This window comes from Acartia tonsa, chromosome 9 (assembly GCF_053477335.1).
Source record: "Acartia tonsa isolate MP-2025a chromosome 9, ASM5347733v1, whole genome shotgun sequence".
Lineage (NCBI taxonomy): Eukaryota > Metazoa > Arthropoda > Copepoda > Calanoida > Acartiidae > Acartia > Acartia tonsa.
The window spans coordinates 36,439,258-36,458,032 of NC_137268.1; the positions used below are offsets into that span (position 1 = coordinate 36,439,258).

Below are 18,775 nucleotides of genomic sequence, written 5' to 3' on the forward strand. Positions count from 1 at the left end.
TGGTAGTTTTAGGCTATTTTCTTAGTGTGGGAAACCCACCCTCCAAAAAAAATCAACCACCCCTCAATTTATTTTTATAAACTAATGCAAATCAGCGGGGTGAGGGAACCCCCACCGCACCCTGGGACGAAGCCTAAATGAAAAAAATAATCACAATCTTTTTTTATATTTTTTTTTGGACAAATTTCCAACAAACGATTCTATAAAAGAGGGGACGAAGCCTCTAGAGGCTAGGGGCGAAGCCTCTAATCCTAGTAGAAAGTAAAAAGCTTTAAGTGTCCCGCCCCCAAAGAAAAAAAAGCAAAAAACCATCACAGGACTATTAGGTATATTCCATGAAGAGTAGAGCCCAATAGGTTCAGTGGTTACTGAGATATTAAGCTTCTGATATACAGACGGACAAGCAGACGGACAGACATCATTCTACTTTGTATTATAGATAATATACTATTTTTGTAATACTTTTTGTACAAATACAAATAAATATACAAATACTTTTATACTTATATTTGATTCTTATTCTTTAAAAACTGAAGATACCAAAAAATAAGACTTCTTAATCCTAAACTGAGCACCATATGATATTTCGGAAAATTTACCCAAGTATATAAAGAATTTGAAAAAAATTATCGTAAAATCTATTAAAGGGGTAGTTGCATGAAATGCATTTAAACTTGAATTTAGTCAACTGCATATCTCTTTCTGTTCAATAGTTTAAACTAAATCTATAGGACATATATTTCAAATCCATAAATTTAAACTGTAAGTTTTAATAACATATATGCATAATTTACCTACATATTTTTGTTCTATGAAAATTTAAGATAATATTGAATTTATTTAATATAATACACCTATAGTTTTTGTTAAAATTTTCGTACAAAACATACTTTTCTGCTAATATTTGATTCTTATTATTTAAAAAAAACGTAAAACGTACAAAAATACAAATTTCAAAATACGTTACGTACACATATCAAAATAACGTCCAGAACGTACACAGATTCGATGCGTAACGTACAAAACGTAAAAAACGTACACTCTGGCCAGTCTGTAGATAGAAAGATAGATAGCTTCTATGTAAACTTGTGCAAATCTTTTGTTAGATCATTCTAGATAGAAAAATAGAAAGTGTAAATAAATATATAGATAAATAGAATAGATATATTGCTAGATAGATAGTCCGGTAGATGGATAGATAGATAGGTATATATATAGATAGCTTTGAAGCGTTGCATCTCTATAAACTTTGGTAAAACTATTGTTATAACAGTCTAAATAAACAGACTGACAGACAAAACGACAGATAAATAGATATTTCTTACAAAAAAAATATGAAACCTGTTTGGCGCTGTTGACAAAGTTAGCCTCAATCAAAACAGACAGAGCCGCTAGGCTCACATGGTTCCGACGGTTTCTGCCAATTTTGCTGTCCTCTGGATGTCTAAGCTTACGCCTGCGTGGCCGTTCTAAAAGATAGTAAGAAATATAAAATAGATGCTTAAAAAGCTACTTTTGTCATTATTTTCTATCCTTCTAGATCATGTATTGGTCCAGCAATTTTCGAGATCTAAATCTAATACCTTACCAGAATAGCCAACAAACCAACAAATATATATTTGAATACAGAGATGGAGGGAACATATGTCTAAAGAATATCCTGGTCCCCAAAGTTTTATGAATAATTTCTGGCTTACGTTAGCTTAAATACTTTTAGGATTTTTATCAAATCTTGATTGGTTGGTTCAAACTAGCTGAGTCCAAACTTTCCCAACGAGGTGGTAATTTGGTTTAATTGTCGTTTAGCATATACATTAATTTATCGTCCATTGTCTTATCCCTTAAAAACCCTGAGTATCAAATATTAGGCACATTATTAAAAAAACAAGGATGACAACATCCATAAGTAGCGAAGCACAAAAAATCGTAGATGGGAATACGTACAGGTAGATTTAAAAGGTTTTTACTAAAATCAAGAATAGATTTATTGGATAAAATAAATATGAAACCTTGTTTTATTTTGTATGATGACGATGGTCAAAGTAAATTATATTAAAGATGCTCATAACAATGGGAAAAATTATTTTGATACTGATATCCCATAAAAGTTTGAAAATTGGATCAAAATAAACAAATATATTGGGAAATATGTAAAACATATAAAAATAGCCAAAAACCTGATAAAAGGCAGTCTGGCCGCTATGGTTGTTTTCTTAAAAGGACAAAAAATTCAATTTTTAAATCCTTAAAAACTTTAAAAATTTGGAAAATCGGACCATATACACTGAAGATATGGAAAAAAATGTTAAATATATTTAAAAATAGCCTAAAACCTGCCAAAAAGGCAGTCTGTCCGTCATGGTTATTTCCTTTAAAGACGGGAAATTTAATTTTGATATCTACAACTGAAAAAATTTTGAAAATCAGACTATAAACACTGAAGATATGGAGAAAAATGTTAAAAATATAAAAAAAAAACAGACTAAAACCTGCTGAAAAGGCAGTCTGGCCGTCATGGTTGTCATCTTTAAAAGACGGGAAATTTAATTTTGATATCTATAACTGAAAAATTTTTGAAGATAACTGAAGATATGGAGAAAAATGTGAAAAATATAAAAATAGCCTAAAACCTGCTAAAAAGGCAGTCTGGCCTTCATGATTGTTTCTTTAAACGACAGGAAATTTAATTTTAATATCTGTAACTGAAAAAATTTTGAAAATCGGACCATAAACACTGAAGATATGGAGAAAAATGTGAAAAATATAAAAATAGCCTAAAACCTGCTAAAAATCGGTCCGACCGCAAATGATGTTTAATAGTCAATTGTGCTCCTTAATAATGGGAATGTTGTCAAAAAATTTCAGCATTCTATTTTTTATAGGAGCTGAGTAAATCCCATTTCCCCCATAGCGTTACGGACTGACTGACGGACGGACAAAGTGAATTATAGAGTAGCTTCGCTACTAAAAATAGCAAGCTTGGCTAAAACTTACTTGTTGCAAACTTTTCTTGTTGAAGAAATTCATCAGATGGATTCAAATCATACTCTGCCAATATTTTATCAACCTAAAATCATCGCATCGTATTATAGACAGCTTTCCGTAGTAAAATTAAACTTTTTGTTTTCAGTAAGACTCAAAACTGGTTGTAATCCAGCGGATATTAACGGTTTCGAAAACTTACTAGGTAAAAAATTTCATTTTCACATACATCCTACTACTTTCAAAAAGGTATACCAATAACAACAATCAAAAATAAAAATACCTTTCTATAATTGGAGCAACGAATAACACTTGTTTTTCCAATAGCTTGGAAAGCAGAACATTTTTCAAGGAAGATTTTTCCCTAAATAAAAAAACAAATGTTACATAATATAAAAGGAAGTCATTAAATAATATTACAAACAGTCTAAAGTACCAGGTTTTAAGATTATAAAAGTCAAACAAGGATGACAACATCCATAAGTAGCGAAGCACAAAAAATTGTGGATGGTAATACGTAGAAGTAGATTTAAAGTGTATTTATTTAAATCAAGAATAGATTTATTGGAGAAAATAAACACAAAACCTTGTTTTATTTTGTATGATGAAGACGGTTAAAGTAAATTACATACTAGATGCACATAACAATGGGAAAAAATATTTTAAAACTGTTAATGCAAAAAGTTTTAAAATACGACCAAAAATACCAAAGATATGGGGAAATATGTCAAACATTTAAAAATAGCCCAAAACCTGCTAAAAGGCAGTTTGGCCGCCATTGTTTCTTTTCTTAAAACTCCAGAAATTTAATTTTAATATCTTTAACTGAAATTTTTTTGAAAATTCGACCATAAACACCAAAGATATGTGTAAAAATGTGAAAAATATAAAAGTAGCCAAAAACCTGCAAAAAGGCAGTCTGACTGTCATTGTTGTTTTCTTCAAACTACAGGAAATTTAATTTTGATATCTTTAACTGAAAAAATTTTGAAAATCGGAGCACAAACACCAAAGATATGGAAAAAAGTGTGAAAAATATAAAAATAGCCAAAAACCTGCAAAAAGGCAGTCTGACTGTCATTGTTGTTTTCTTCAAACGACAGGAAATTTAGTTTTGATATCTATAACTTAAAAAATTTCGAAAATCGGACCATAAACACCAAAGATATGGGGAAAAATGTAAAAAATATAAAAATAGCCAAAAACCTGCAAAAAGGCAGTCTGACCGTCATTGTTGTTTCTTCAAATGACGGGAAATTTAATTTTGATATCTTTAACTGAAAAAATTTTGAAAATCGGACCATAAACACCAAAGATATGGGGAAAATTTGGAAAATATAAAAAATAGCCTAAAACCTGCTAAAAAGCAGTCCGACCGCCATTGATGTTTTATAGTTAATTGTGCTCCTTCATGATGGGAATGTTGTCAAAAAATTTCAGCTCTCTATCTTTTATAGGAGCTGAGAAAATCACGTTTCCCCCAATTCATTAATTACGGACGGACGGACAGACGGACGGACAGACGGACAGACGGACGGACGGACATTGTGAATTATAGAGTAGCTTCGCTACTAAAAAAGAGTGTAAAACCCTAATAATTCACAAATCATGAATTACGTAAAAATGAAACTCCCTTTAGCCAATTTTATTTCATGGTATACACTGCATGGGATCACCTGCTAAAGGGGGGGGGGGAAGGGGATAAAAAATATGCAGAAGGGGGAAAAAATGAAATATTTTGCAGAAGGGGAAAAAAACCTTCTGAAGAATATACAGTACACCCCTGTCTATTAGACCGACTAAAAATGCAAAATTTTCATGAAAAGGGGGAAGGATTCCCCTGGGGGAGAAATTTTTTGTTTCTTTTAAACCATTGCTTCCTGAATGCGTCTTGAAGAGTAGGTACATTACGGATCGATTTTTAAAAATATTGACCCTGGCAAAAGTTATCCTTAAAAGACTGACAATTTTGGACATTTTAGCAAAATCAGCTGATTTTGACAGTTATTTAAGGATAACTTTTGCCAGGGTCAATATTTTCAAAAATCAAGACGAATTCAGGAAGGTATATAAAGCCATGCTTTGATAAAAAAAAATTCTCCCCCAGAGGCGACCCTTCCCCTTTTATATGAAAATCGAAATTGATATATTGCTGAAAAAAGCTACCAGAATACTTTTTTTGGTATCAATGGTCATTATATCATAAAAGGAATGGGTTGGAAAAGCGCCCCCATCGAATTTTAAAAAAAAGGGGTAATTCTAAGTCGGTCTACTGTCTATACTATTAGATAAAGTGGCGATAACTGAATTATTGTTAACATGCTGTAATGCCATAATCACAAAAGGCTGAAAGTAATAAATTAAATTGTTACCTTATGGTACATATATGGTATAATAATCTTGTCCAATACCATAGTATGCTCGAGGCTACAGCAGGAGACAATAAAATGATAGGTCCTTAAAAATATATAAATAGATAAGGTTTATACCTAGATATACTATAGATAGATAAGTAGTTGAATAGATAGATGGATAAAAAAAGAAAAATAACTGTATATTTTAATGGATAGATAGATGGATTGATATAAATAGATGGATAGTAAGATAGATAGAAAGAGAATAAAGAATGATAGATTGACAAATGGATAAAAAGACTGATAGGTAGACTTATATGTATTAAATAGAGAGATTAATAAAATATAGATGGTTAGAAATATAGCAGGAGACATTAAAGTGATAGGTCCTTAAATATAGATAAGGTGTATAGATATATAAGTAGTTGAATAGATAGATGGATGGATAGATAATTGGATGAATAAGACGGATGAATGGATAGATACATTAATCGATAGATAGATGGATGTTGTTGTATTGGCTGTTCTTTGTCCGTTTCCGGTCCGGGTTGTCATCAGAAGGATGGTGGGGGGGGGGGGGGCTTATGGTGGGGGCTCTGGAGGTGGGCGGAGGAGGGGAGGAAGACTAGTGAAACTTGGATGGGTGGAGAGGAAGGCAGCTACATGGGAGGGATTTTGCCAAAGATCCATAGGAGTGAGATTTGTGGGATTATTTGGGCAGGAAAAGAGATGTTGGACAGTTTCTGGGGTAGGATTGGCGGGACAGGATGGGCAGTTGGGGGTAAGAGAAGCGTTGATGGAATGGAGGTAACTTTGGAGTTTAGGACAATAGTTGGATCTTAATTGGGAGAGGATGGTTCTGTAGTGCCTGGGAAGTTGGGTCTCAGAAGGGTTGATGTCAGGGGGGGCGTGGTTGAGGACAGGATTTGGGGGGTAGGAATTTATGGCTTGGGTAACAGCAGAGGTGTGGAGTCTGGAGATTGTGGATTTGTAGTTTGTAGGAAGGAGGGTGTTGTCGGGTGAAAGAAAAGGTTGTAGGGTAGGAAGGAACATGGATTGAAGGGTGGATTTTTTGGATCTAGGGCCAGGGGGGGTTGTGACGTTGTGGAAGGATGGATGGGAGGGACGGAGGGAGGAGGCCAGGTACTGGGAACATAAAAGGGAAAGGTGGTTCCGTACTGGTAGGATTTTGGTTTCTTGGTGGAGGTGGCTGATAGGAGATTTTTTAGTGGAACCAGTACAGATGCGGAGGGCTTGGTTTTGGAGGACTTGGAGTAGGTGGTGAGGAGGGTCTCCTTCTGGTGGCCCCATTTGGTGCCAGCCAGACATTTGAGGATTCTAAGGCGGGAGGAAATTTTTGAGGAAATGGTGGAGACATGGGAACTGAAATTGAAAAAGGTGTCAAAGGTAACTCCAAGGATTTTAGGGGTTTTCTCAAGGGGAAGGGTGGAGCCATTAATTTGGACTTGAGGATGGAGGTTGGATTGGTGTTTGCGGTCGGGTGTGAAGAGGGTGACAGTGGATTTGTTGGGGGCAATGGAGAGGCCGTTGGAGGAGGCCCAGTCAGCGATTGAGGAGAGGTGGGAGTTGATGGATTCAACTGACTGGGGGATGTCAGGAGAGGAGTGGAAGGAGTTAAGGTCGTCGGCATAGGAGGAGGTGAGGGCAGGGGGAATGTGGGGGGCATCTGCTATGTAGAAGTTGAAGAGGACAGGGGAGATAACAGAGCCTTGGGGGACACCGGTATGGACGATTTTAGGAGAGGCATTGGTGTTTTGGTAGGAACAGAAAGCCATCCTGCCACGCAAGTAGCAGGACAGCCATCTGATGATGTTAGGATGAAGGTTGGAGGAGGAGATTTTTTGGAGAAGGAGGTGGATGGGGATGCAGTCAAATGCTTTGGAAAGGTCGATGGAGGCAACAGTTGTGCGGCTGGGAGGGAGGTTTTGGTTGAAGCCATTGGCAATGGTGGTGGAAAGGTTGAGGAGGGAGGAGGTGGTGGAGTGGAGGGGTTTAAATCCATGTTGTGAGGGGTGGGTGGAAAGGGATTGTTTTAGGTAGGGAAGGAGTAGGCGTTCAAGGACTTTTGCAGCAGGACAGAGGAGGGAGATTGGGCGGTAGGAGGTGGAGAGGTCAGGGGGTTTACCAGGTTTGAGGAGGGCAATGATTTTGGATAGTTTCCAAATGACAGGGATGTTAGCAGCGGAGATGGAGAGGTTGAAAAGTTTGGTGAGGTAGGAAATGCCATTTGGACCAAGGTGTTTGAGGTGAAGGATGTTAAGGTTGTCAGGGCCAAGTGCAGAGGAATTGGAGGAATTTTTAATTGCTTCAAGGACAAGGGCAGGGGTGAATGGTTGGAAGTCTCTGTTAAGGTGGTTACGGCGGCGAATTTTGCGGATGATTTTTCTGGAGAAAGGGTTTGAAGTGTGGCGGGAGACAGAGGTGAATTGACTGGTGAAGGATTCAGCAATGTGGAGGTGGGAGGTGTGGACTTTGTTGTTGTTGAAGGAAATGGGTTGGTTGGAGGGAGGGGAGTTGTTTTTGCCGGAAAGGGATTTGAGAAGGGACCAGAATTTGGAAGGGTTTGTTCTATGGTCGGATTTAGAAAGGGTTTCTTGCCATTTTTTGTTGGAATGTTGGTTAACTATTGAGGAGATTTGGTCATTAAGGATTTGGATTTGAGGATCATGGGGGTTGGTTTCTCTTAAGGAGTCTCTTTGCTGGATGAGGGGTTTAGCAGACTGAGGGAGGGAGGGGTTTTGGTTTTTGATGAAGCCGGCAGGGACAGTGTGTTTGGAGGCAGTTTGAAGGATTTGGCGAAAAGTGGCTTCACCTTGGGAGCAGGAGGAAGGGTCAGGAAGGTCTTCAAAGAGGGTTTCGGTTTCAAGGGTAAAGGTGTCCCAGTCTGCTTTATGGAAGTTGTGGAAGGTTTTAACAGGGCGGGGGGTTCTGGTGATTTCAGGGAGGGAGAGGAGAATGGGGAGGTGATCAGAGCGGAGGGTGGTGAGGGTGTGCCAGGAGAAATCAAGGGCAAGGTGGGCAGAGCATAGGGAAAGGTCAGGGGATGTGGGTTGGCCGTTGGGGGGAAGGCGGGTAGGGGAATCCTCGTTGAGGAGGCAGAGGCTGCTCTCATTGAGAGCTTCCAGCAGAGCCTCCCCACGATTCATGGCAGATTGGTCAAGGGTGATGGAGTTCCAGGCGGGGTTGTGGGCATTGAAGTCACCGACTAGGATAAGGTCAATTGGATTTTCAAAAAGGAGGTTAAAGTCAGGGGTGTATTGTGGGGGGCAGGAGGAGTGTGGGGGGAGGTAAAGGTTGATGATTTGTAGAGGGGAGCCATTGCGGGAAATTTGGATGCCATCAACCTCAAGGGGGCAATTGGAGAGGTGGTTAAGGTTAAGGTGTGTGAAGAGGATGTCTTCTGCAATGAGGAAGGCTATTCCTCCACCAGGTCGGTCTTGTCGATCCTTCCTGATGAAGTTATATCCAGGGAGAGGTTTAGGATTGGATTTGCAGGAGAGTTTAGTTTCTTGGAGGCAGGTAATTGGGATGTTAAGGGTTGAAATAAGGTTGTGGAGTTCATCTTGGGTGGTAAGGAGACCATTACAGTTGAATTGGAGGATGAAAGGTTTACCAGGAGGTTTGCGGGGGGCAGGGGTGGGGGGAGGAGGGGGCGGGGGTGTTTGAGGGTGTGGTGGTGAAGGAGGTGCTGTTGGGGAAGGTGGGGGAGACGGGGAGTTGGGTGTGGAGGGTGAGGGAGGGGGGGAATTTTGGGGGGAACAGGAGGGGCATATCCAGAAGGGAGAATAGTGGGTGGAGGATGGAAGGAGGGAACATTTGGGGTGGACCCAATGGAGGCAGGAGTTACATTGGAAGGAGCCAGTGGATTTTGTAACACCTAAGGAACAGATAGGACATGGAAATTTGGGGCTACGGGATTTAGGTGGGGGTGTAGGTTGTTGGGGGGAAATAGGTGAGAAGGGGGTAGGGGAGGCAGAGATGCAGGGTGGACAGGACCAGTTAGAATTGTATTCGGATTTGGATGAGAGGAGGGAACATTTAGGATGAACCCAAAGTTGGCAGGAGTTGCAGAGGAAGGCACCAGAGGAGCGGGTAATGTTGCGGGAGCAGGTAGAGCAAGGGTATTTGGGACCAGGATTTGGATGGATGTCGCCAGAGAGGATGAGGGGAGGAGGGGGGGTGATGTTGGATGTGGTTATGGAGGGTTGGAGTTGAAAGGCCTCCAAGGCCTCCAGAGCTGACAGGGGCTGGCTTAAAAGCCCTTTAGGCCAGCCCCGTGGGGGAAACCCGGACGGGAGACATGGCTGTCAGAACAGGTGGTTTGGTGCAGGTTTGCCCGGGGGTGTACATCTTCTTCTCCTCCTCCCCGGATAGGTCCACTGCGGAAAAGCTTGCATGGATATATATATGGATAGAAAGACAACTGGGTAGATATGTAGAGGATATAAAATGATAGATCGATAGATTGATAAAGATTATATGGACTGGACATGGTTCAGAGATAAGGGGGGGGGGGAAGTTCTGACACATTTGCGTAAACCTGGTGTATAGGCTTTATCTTTGGACTGAGAGGATAGGTTATTAGGGATAAAATCATTCTTATATGATGAATTTCCCCCAGATTTAAGATTTTTTGGATAGGCCTCCAGGTTCCGGAGCTCCAGGCCTCCAGGTGGTCTCTGTACAGGTAAAAATTATAAATAAGATTTTTTTTGAAGAGTTAGAGGTTAACTTATAAAACAAAATATGCTTCTTTTTGATTGTTATTCACATATTTGGAGAAAAACATACATATTTTGTCTCATAAGCTGACATCTAACTCTTAAAAAAAAAAATTTCATTTTTACCTGTAGAGAGACCACCTGGAAGCCTGGAGCTCCGGAACCTGGAGGCCTATCCAAAAAATCTTAAATCTGGGGGAAATTTACCATATAAGAATGATTTTATCCCTAATAGCCTATCCTCTCAGTCCAAAAATAAAGCCTATACACCAGGTTTACGCAAATGTGTCAGAACTCCCCCCCCCCCCTTGATTCACTTAGAAAATAGTACAAACCTTCCACATTGAGAGTTAGTGCACTCCTTGTATGTACGTCTAATTCCATTTGAACTGATTACTCCCTGATTTAAGCACAATTGTATTATGTAGGTTTTAAATAATTCCACAGAACCAAAGTGAAAACACTATTTTAGATATGAAAAAAAACAGTAGTAAAATATTTATCTAGTCGAATAAAAATAAACAAAGTATGTAAGTTATAAGATAAAGAAATCTTCAAAAATCTGTAACATGGTGAATCATTTTCCTCTAGGACTAGGGCCATACGGACAAACCGACGCTAGAGAAAGTGAGTTACAGAGTAGCTTTACTATAAAAAAAAGTCCAATCAAGCTATAATATACATAATGCATGCCTGAGGTGTGGATTTGCTTTGGTGCTGCCCTCCTTTGTTAGGGGTCTTGTTCTTGGGAGTCACAGAAATAGGTTTCACATCTCTCATTTGATAGTCGCTGGATATGTCAGTTCCAAAAGCCTTAAAAATAGTAGGTAATATTCATTAATCGCATCGTATTAAAGACAGCTTACCGCGGATATTAAAATGGAAAAAAAAACAATAAAACTGGTTTGGTTAGGGTTTAACAAAACTGGTATTAATTTTATGGATTCTATTTTAACATTATTAGAAAATTGTCTGTAAAAAGATGTTATGCTACACAGGATATTTTAGTATGGCTGAGATCCGGTTCTAATTCAGCAGATTTTTTTAGTTTTCGAAGTCATACTGGAAATACGTTTAAGGTAAATAATTCTCATTTTCAAAAGAAGAGCTCCTTTAAAACTTCACTTTATCTGATAGATAAAATAGTTACTTTGCTACTTACTTTTACCAATCAAAATTCAATTAAGTACCTACCCAAAATTTTGGGCTAATCATTATTATTTTGTGGATAAAAACATTGGGTACCAGTATAATTTCTAGTTCAATGTCAACCCCCCTCTCTGATCAGGAATCAGGATTTCTGGTCAGGAATACTTCAATTTTACCTGTTGTGTAATATTATTTCTATTAATCATGTTGACAGTTTGTTCAATTTCTTCCACCAGCGAGTTCTTGCGTTCAATCACATCCATTACAGACTTCTCAACATGCCTATATTTAAATTATCATGACGGAAAATGGATATAGATTAAAGGTAGATATTATGATAAGGGAGAACATGACAATAAGGTAATATCTAAATTTGATGTATGAATAGTTTGAAAACGATAGGACGATTCTGACGTGCCTTAATTATTTATACGAGCTATACTTACTTACTGACGTACAAACCAAAACTCAAAGTTGAAAAGCTTCGCTTGAAAAAAAAACTATGAAACAAACCTTAGAATGGCTTCAACTTTAGACTCCTCAGATAGAAGAGGAAAGATAAATCCCAGCAGAATCTTGGATTTATCCAGTAATCCATCATCGTCCTTAAGTATAAATTTCCGTTGACTTGTAAGTTGTCATATACATTGACTTATGAAGTTAGATTTGTGTGTGTACGTCTCTCCAGTAAGATCTTGGTAACTTCAAGACAATGTACAATGAATTAATGTACATCCACAATTAAGATAAACATAACTAATCATTTTTGTAGATTGAAATCAAAATTCATAAAACTTTGGGTACCAGTGTAATTTACAGTTCAATGTCCCTGCTTTCCTTGGTTTCATATACCTACCAATCAATAAAAATGAATCCCGGCCCAATTTCCTCAACTAATTCAACTGTATCATATCTAAATTGCAATTATGGCAGGTTACATTTGTTTACCTTAAAATACACATCATCTTCATTGATTTCCTGGTTTGCTAAGAAAGTTTTAACATCCAATAAGGTTTCATCTCTTTCATTGCATAAAGCTTTAACTCCCTCAACACTAAAGAATACCTAAAAAAAGAAATATTTAGCGTTTGTTATCCTGTAAAAAACCAGGTAGACCAAAAACAACCTGAAGGAGGAAATTCCTAAGTGAACTGGAAAAGGTGAAACTATCATCTTTCAGTAATGCATCTACTGTGGCCAAATCCAAAGAAAAATGGAGAACCATTGAGAGTGGCCTATGCTCTGCAAAGAAGAGATAAATGGCGATGATGATGATCCTGTAAATATTGTAAGGTTTTTTGTTTGATTTTTTAAAGCTTTATAATAGTCTTTGGGATGTATTTAGGCCTAAGTGCGAATAATCTAGTATTTTTAAAGCATTTTAATAGTATTGTTGTCAAAGTCGGCAGTTACAGTTAAAAAAATCATGGTTTTTAGGGAAAAAATGTGAGAAAAATAAAAACAACACATCCCCCACCTAACCCAAAGGATAAATAGTCAGTCAATTAGCCAATCCTTTAATGTCGTCTCAGGATAGTTTTAGGCTATTAATCAGACCCCTATTTCTCTCCTTGATAGAGAGTCACTAGATGCTAGGGGCATATGCAGCAACTATAATTACCTTGCCCATGAGAACGGAGAACTTAGTTCCCAGAGTAGATCCAATTTGAGCCTTGCCATTCAGCAATCCAAATCCCTTTTCGTCCGGCCTGTTGGCAGATTCATCCATGAATGGCCTAAAAAGATTTAATTCTATTGGTGCTGTGTTTATAAACTTTCATATCTAAGATTTATTTCACCTAACATTTAAGATAGTTGAGATAAATCTTATGTATAAGTAACAGAATGTGTGTCTGTTTGTTTTGTATACCAAATGTCTAGCTACGCGTTATCGATGTAGCTCAGTGAAGAGTTTTTTTTATAGATTCCATGAAAGGTTATAACTATTTTTGGAAGGGTAACTTCTACCTCCAAGGGGAAATCGCCATTTAAAAACATATAGGTAACAATATAATAGAATTTCAGTGCTACTTTAGGCCTCTAGGGACGCAACAGCTAGTTTACATTGAGAAAGAGAATACAATGATGTAAACCAAAAGGTCAAGATTTTGAATTTTAACCTTAGCTGGATCTTTCACAGAAGCAATGTTATAATTTTTAACTAGGTATCTACATAACTTACTATTATCTTAACGATATAATATGATCTTTTAATATAGAATCTTCTCTTTAGATTATGGACTACTCGCGGCTTCGCCCCTAGCCTCTAGGGGCTTTGCCCCAAGAGGTGATAAAAATTTTTTTTTGGCGAAATAAGTAAAAGGACCAAGGAAATCTTCTACAAAAAAAAAAAAAAATGGGGGGGTATTTCTTTTTTTTTGGGGGGGGGGGAGGGTTGGGGGTGTCCCACCCCACAAGAAAATAGCCTAAAACCACCACGGGACCAGTAGGTAAAAACCCTGAAGAGTAGAATCCGATCGGTTCAGTGGTTACCGAGATCTTAAGGGACGGACAGACAGACGGACGGACAGACAGACAGACAGACGGACAGACAGACATCGTTCTACTTTGTATTATAGACTAGCAGCTTCGCCCCTAGATAAATTTTTTTTTTTGGCGAAATACGTAAAAGGACCAAGGAAATCTAAAAAAAAAAAAAAAAAAAAAATGGGGGGGATTTTTTGTTTTGGGGGGGGTTGGGGTTGTCTCACCCCCCCCCCCCCCCTCCAAGAAAATAGCCTAAAACCACCATAGGACCAGTAGGTATATTCCCTGAAGAGTAGATTCCGATCGGTTCAGTGGTTACCGAGATCTTAAGGGACGGACGGACAAACAGACGGACAGACATCGTTCTACTTTGTATTATAGATAATCGTCAGTAGGTCGGTAATACTAAATACACCAGGGGTGTATATTCTGCACTAGATTTTTTTCCCCATGCTACAAATTTTTTTTATTTTTCTTCCACCCCCTAGTTTTTTCTCACCAAGTAGGGGGAAAATGGAAAAATATTTAAAGAACTCTATATTTTATTTATTTTATCCCTCCTACCACATATTTTTTAAAGTTTTTTTCACCAAGGAGGGGGGGGGGGATGGAAAAAATGTTTTCAGTTTTCTTAATTTTTACATTTTTTTCCCCTCCAACCACTTATTTTTTATCCCCACGCCCCCCCCCCCTCCCCGGAGCAGGGGATCCCATGTAAATATACACCCCTGAAATACACATCACACAAAAGAACCTTACCTATACAAGGAGAGAAGATCTCCAATGGCCAAATCCATTAGAATCCCATTGAGCTGTAGCTTCAATGATCCCCATGAGATCAGGGGACTTTTCAGTGCCTCGCATCTCTTATTCAACTAAAAGTTTTTAAAAATTAGGTGCTTTAACACAAAGTGCGTGTTGATCAGCTGATACCCCCCTCCCTCCAAATGTATATACTTACCGAATATCAAATAAATAGGTAGATACCTCCTATAAAAGCTAGAAAAATCTCAAATAGATCTCCTTGCATTGCAATAATTAAAATACTAACTGTGCTATTTGCTTTATTCGCATATGCTTCTATGTAGAATATAAATAAAATGCCTACCTAATTAAATAAAATGTTGATTATTTAATGTAGTAAGAAAATATCAAACCTCCGGATTAGAAATAATGGGCTGGATTGAATAGCTAAAATTCATCCATTTCTCAATCAACTTCAGAACAGAGTTGGTCTTGAACAGGATCAGAGTTCCACATCTTTAAAAAAATAATAATCATATCAAAGTAACAGGATATCTGAGTGCAAGTGTGTGTGATGGTTTGTGTCTGTCTGTCTATACCGAAGGATTGGGTAACTAAAATTCATCCATTTCAAAATCAATGTTTCTCCTTTACAGCGCTCTCAAGGTGACTTTTAGAGCAAATGTTAGGTGGTCATAAATAAAACACCTAAAGAGAAGTATATGTGATAATTAAATATATTATTTTAAATGAACAGAAGCAAATTTTTGCTAATATCTAAGGGACTTTTTTCAAATAAAAAATATCACCTTCTGTAAAGCACTTCAGTATCAAACATCTGAACCGAAGGCAGCTGGGGCGGCGGGGCCGGGTTAACAGCGGGCGTTTCCGTCATCCGCTTTTGTTTATATCCGCCGAAACCACCGTTTTCTGACTTGACCAGACACTCGATGTCCGGTTTTCGGTCAACGGCCATCATAGGTGACTTATCACGTGCTGACGGCATTTTTATCAATGATTTTTAACTGGATTGATTTTAATTCCAATTATGGATTGTTAATGTTTTTTTAAACAGGATTATAACTGATTTTACTTACAGGGTAACTTCTTTGGTAAATACGATATAAACAATTTAAATGCTTCAGTCTTAATAAATGACTTTCAATTAAAGCTAGGTAAGTAATACAAGCTTATCTTTTCAGATTTATAAGCAAAATAATCTATTTCACTCAAATTAAATCACTGGAAAGAATGGGACTTGTATATTATAAGTGGATGCTTTGTATAGATTAATCTAATTTTCAAATTTGAATCATTAATCTATATGTCACAGAATGCAAGATGTATGATTATGGTTTATATAAATCACCTCTTCTATTATCACGGCTGGCTTTATATAAATCACTTTATTCTTGTTAAGATTTGCAGGGAAGCGTGGATAATAATAACAAACACCGTCAATAACTAATAATCTCCTATGAAGCAAAAGAGAAATAGATTGTAATGACAGTTATGGTGCTGAAAAATAAAAGGCTTTCCCTAACAAACACTCAGTATGGTTCGCCCGTCTGTAAGGCTGTAAACTAGTGGATAAACTAGCCCAGTCAAATAGTTCCAGTAACGGGAGAATTAATACATTATACACGTATTATTTCACTTGGGGTGCTGCACGCACAGCCTCTAGGCAACAACAAGAGTTCTAGAATAAGAATGAAGCTGATGCTTATAACTAATAATCTGGCCCCCGCCACCGGGGATAGGATTGTCCATTGGCACGAAGATTCCCCAGTAGTCCTTGATAGCAGAGGTTGATGTTGTTGCTGTTGATAGTAGTGATGTTGCTGATATGTTTGCTGTTGGAAAAACAAATGTTGCAATTAAAAACAAAAATGGAAGGTAAAACAATGTACCTAAGAATTATGACTCTTTTCCAGTTTATGAAAAATAATATTTCACAAAAAAAAACATATTTCATTTGTGACTGGCGAAAAACAACGCTGAAGATAAAGCTTCAAATGAAATATAAAACTAGAAAATAAGACTATTACCTAGTATTTTAATTTAACACGTTTTAATTGCAACACTGACCTAAAGATATTATTGTCGATATTGCTGCCATTTTAAACACTCAGAATAAAACTCAATGAATAGAATTGTGGTTGAAATAGTATCTGATTTAAATACAGATTCAGTAACACTGGCAGTTAAAGATTAACTTTACACCTGAAATATATCTGAAAATAAATAGATTATTAATGTCAGAACCTTTTAGGCAGTTTCGTATAACTTCAAAATGTGAGGGTTTATTTTGCAAATCTTTAGCATAAAATACAATGCATGAACCTACCACAAAAGTAATATACAAATCAGTATTATCAGTTTAAAACCTTGGCTAAGTATACTGGATTTAACAATAAGTAGATTGAGTTCGTCATAATTATATGGAAAATATAGGATGTTTGATAAAATTTAAATATAATGTTATTCACGTACAAAAATATTTTTAAAAATATATTAGAAGTAAATTCTTAAATCTTATACAGAAAAAAAATTGATTGAAAGTCAACTAAGTGAAAATAGTGGCTTAGAAAATTATATTTAAAAAGTGGATAGGTTTAAAACTAACCAAATTCCTCTTACACCTATGCACAAAAAATCTTAACATCAAATAAACAAAAAAATCTCAAATCACCTCAAAACTTTCCTCTTGCATTACCCAAACGATTACATAATCAGTTGACAATACATAAGAAAGCAACAAATATATACTATATAGATATGAAAGTACATGGTAACAATCAGATAAAAATCATGTGATTGCGAAGAGGTATTTTTATTAAATTGATGGGAAAAAAACATTACCTATATATACATATAATATTTATAAATATAAAACAAAAACTAGTAAAATAACATTAAACTTACAAGACTAAAAATACCCTTTTTTTGAAAATAATGAACCATATGCAAACATTTTTCCACGTTTATACCATAAAGCGCATCTTTAGCCTTGGGGGGCTAAAACCGGCAAATATAAAAATGCAAATCATCTTTAATAGAAAATAAACATATAAAAACATGCTTACGTAATCAAAAAAAATTATTGATTCATATATTCATAGTGCTAACTAGCATAAAAATATGTAATAAAAAAAAGTCGAGAACGCCCAAAAAAATTTAAAATTACGTTCATGCTGCCTGTTTGGTCCGGGTTTTAAACTGGTTCTCTGTCTTGAGAAATTCGCTCAAACGTAATTTAAAAGGTCAGTTGTTAGGAAAATCATGAAATTTTGCTTAAATTGGCCATAAAATTAGGCTGAAAATAGTATTATTATATGTATTTTATAAATATCTACCAATTTAGATCATAAAATTTGTATTATAACCATTTAAATAAACCGTAAATTTCACAATCGTAGAGTTCTTCGACCTTTGTTGTTGCGCAGCAGCGCTGCCTGAACCAAGCGAGGAATGCCGCGTATTTATTTTGAAACATGGTTCCCGCATTTCTTCCTTAACAATTTTTTAATGTTATTTTTTTGCGTATTTTTTTATATCTATTTCAGATATGTATTTTTTGATCTAATAAAACAGATCTAAGTATGTCTGTTTGACTCTCCGGATGAAGAAATTTAAGATCTCGTAAATCACTGAACCGATTTGGCTATTTATTTAGGCAATATTCAAACTTTTTTGAGTGACACCTCTAGGGGCTAGCGGAGAAGCCACTAATCAAAAGAATTAAATACTTAAAGCTTGTTTTTTTTCTTAAACCCAATGATTAAAAATAATAATAAAAATTTGTATTTTAAAGTTGACAGCCATGCTTTCCTTATATGAGCAATGAAAAAGAAAACAAAATGATTTGCTTGAAAAACATAATTGCAGACTTTAACCTTTGAAAGTGGGACACCGGAACTGAAATAGGATGTAAACGTATAATATATATTTAAAATACATATATCTACGTTCTAAAATCAATGTTCTTTTAAAATTTGCAAAATATTTAACAACATGTGTATTGGTAATTGGGTTGTTTTCAGAAAAGTTCGAAAAATCTTTGTGAAAAAATGATAAAAATAAAAAATAAAATATTTTTTTTAAACAGATATTTTAGATTGTCATAAACCCCAGAGTTTTTGATATTTTTTTTAAAGCCTAGATAATTTTTGGATTATGGTAGGCCTCAGAGTTTTGATTTACTTAAAAAATTTACTTCTAGCTTTAAATTAAACAATGCCAAAGCGGTCATAATTACAAATTATTGTTATTAGCTAAGTATTAAATAAGCATTTTGATATCTTATTTATAATATTT

At 36.4% G+C, this 18,775-nt stretch overlaps 2 protein-coding genes across 2 annotated transcripts in view; one reads left to right on the forward strand and one right to left on the reverse strand.

Moving 5' to 3' along the window:
- The window catches only part of LOC145328845 (uncharacterized), a 41,119-nt gene extending 23,205 nt beyond the window's left edge, over window positions 1-17,914 (reverse strand). The window contains exons 1-14 of the mRNA XM_080172752.1: window positions 16,547-17,914; window positions 15,268-16,311; window positions 14,872-14,974; window positions 14,474-14,589; window positions 12,849-12,963; window positions 12,176-12,292; window positions 11,741-11,832; window positions 11,404-11,509; window positions 10,772-10,891; window positions 10,414-10,478; window positions 5,355-5,439; window positions 3,266-3,346; window positions 2,995-3,067; window positions 1,342-1,469 (exon numbers count right to left, since the gene is read on the reverse strand). Of these exons, the coding sequence (XP_080028878.1) occupies window positions 1,342-1,469; window positions 2,995-3,067; window positions 3,266-3,346; window positions 5,355-5,439; window positions 10,414-10,478; window positions 10,772-10,891; window positions 11,404-11,509; window positions 11,741-11,832; window positions 12,176-12,292; window positions 12,849-12,963; window positions 14,474-14,589; window positions 14,872-14,974; window positions 15,268-15,464 (1,398 nt within the window). The 5' untranslated portion in view covers window positions 15,465-16,311; window positions 16,547-17,914. The remainder of the gene's footprint in view (window positions 1-1,341; window positions 1,470-2,994; window positions 3,068-3,265; window positions 3,347-5,354; window positions 5,440-10,413; window positions 10,479-10,771; window positions 10,892-11,403; window positions 11,510-11,740; window positions 11,833-12,175; window positions 12,293-12,848; window positions 12,964-14,473; window positions 14,590-14,871; window positions 14,975-15,267; window positions 16,312-16,546) is intronic.
- The window catches only part of LOC145328850 (glycine receptor subunit alpha-2-like), a 316,261-nt gene that overhangs the window by 119,582 nt on the left and 177,904 nt on the right, over window positions 1-18,775 (forward strand). The window lies entirely within an intron of this gene.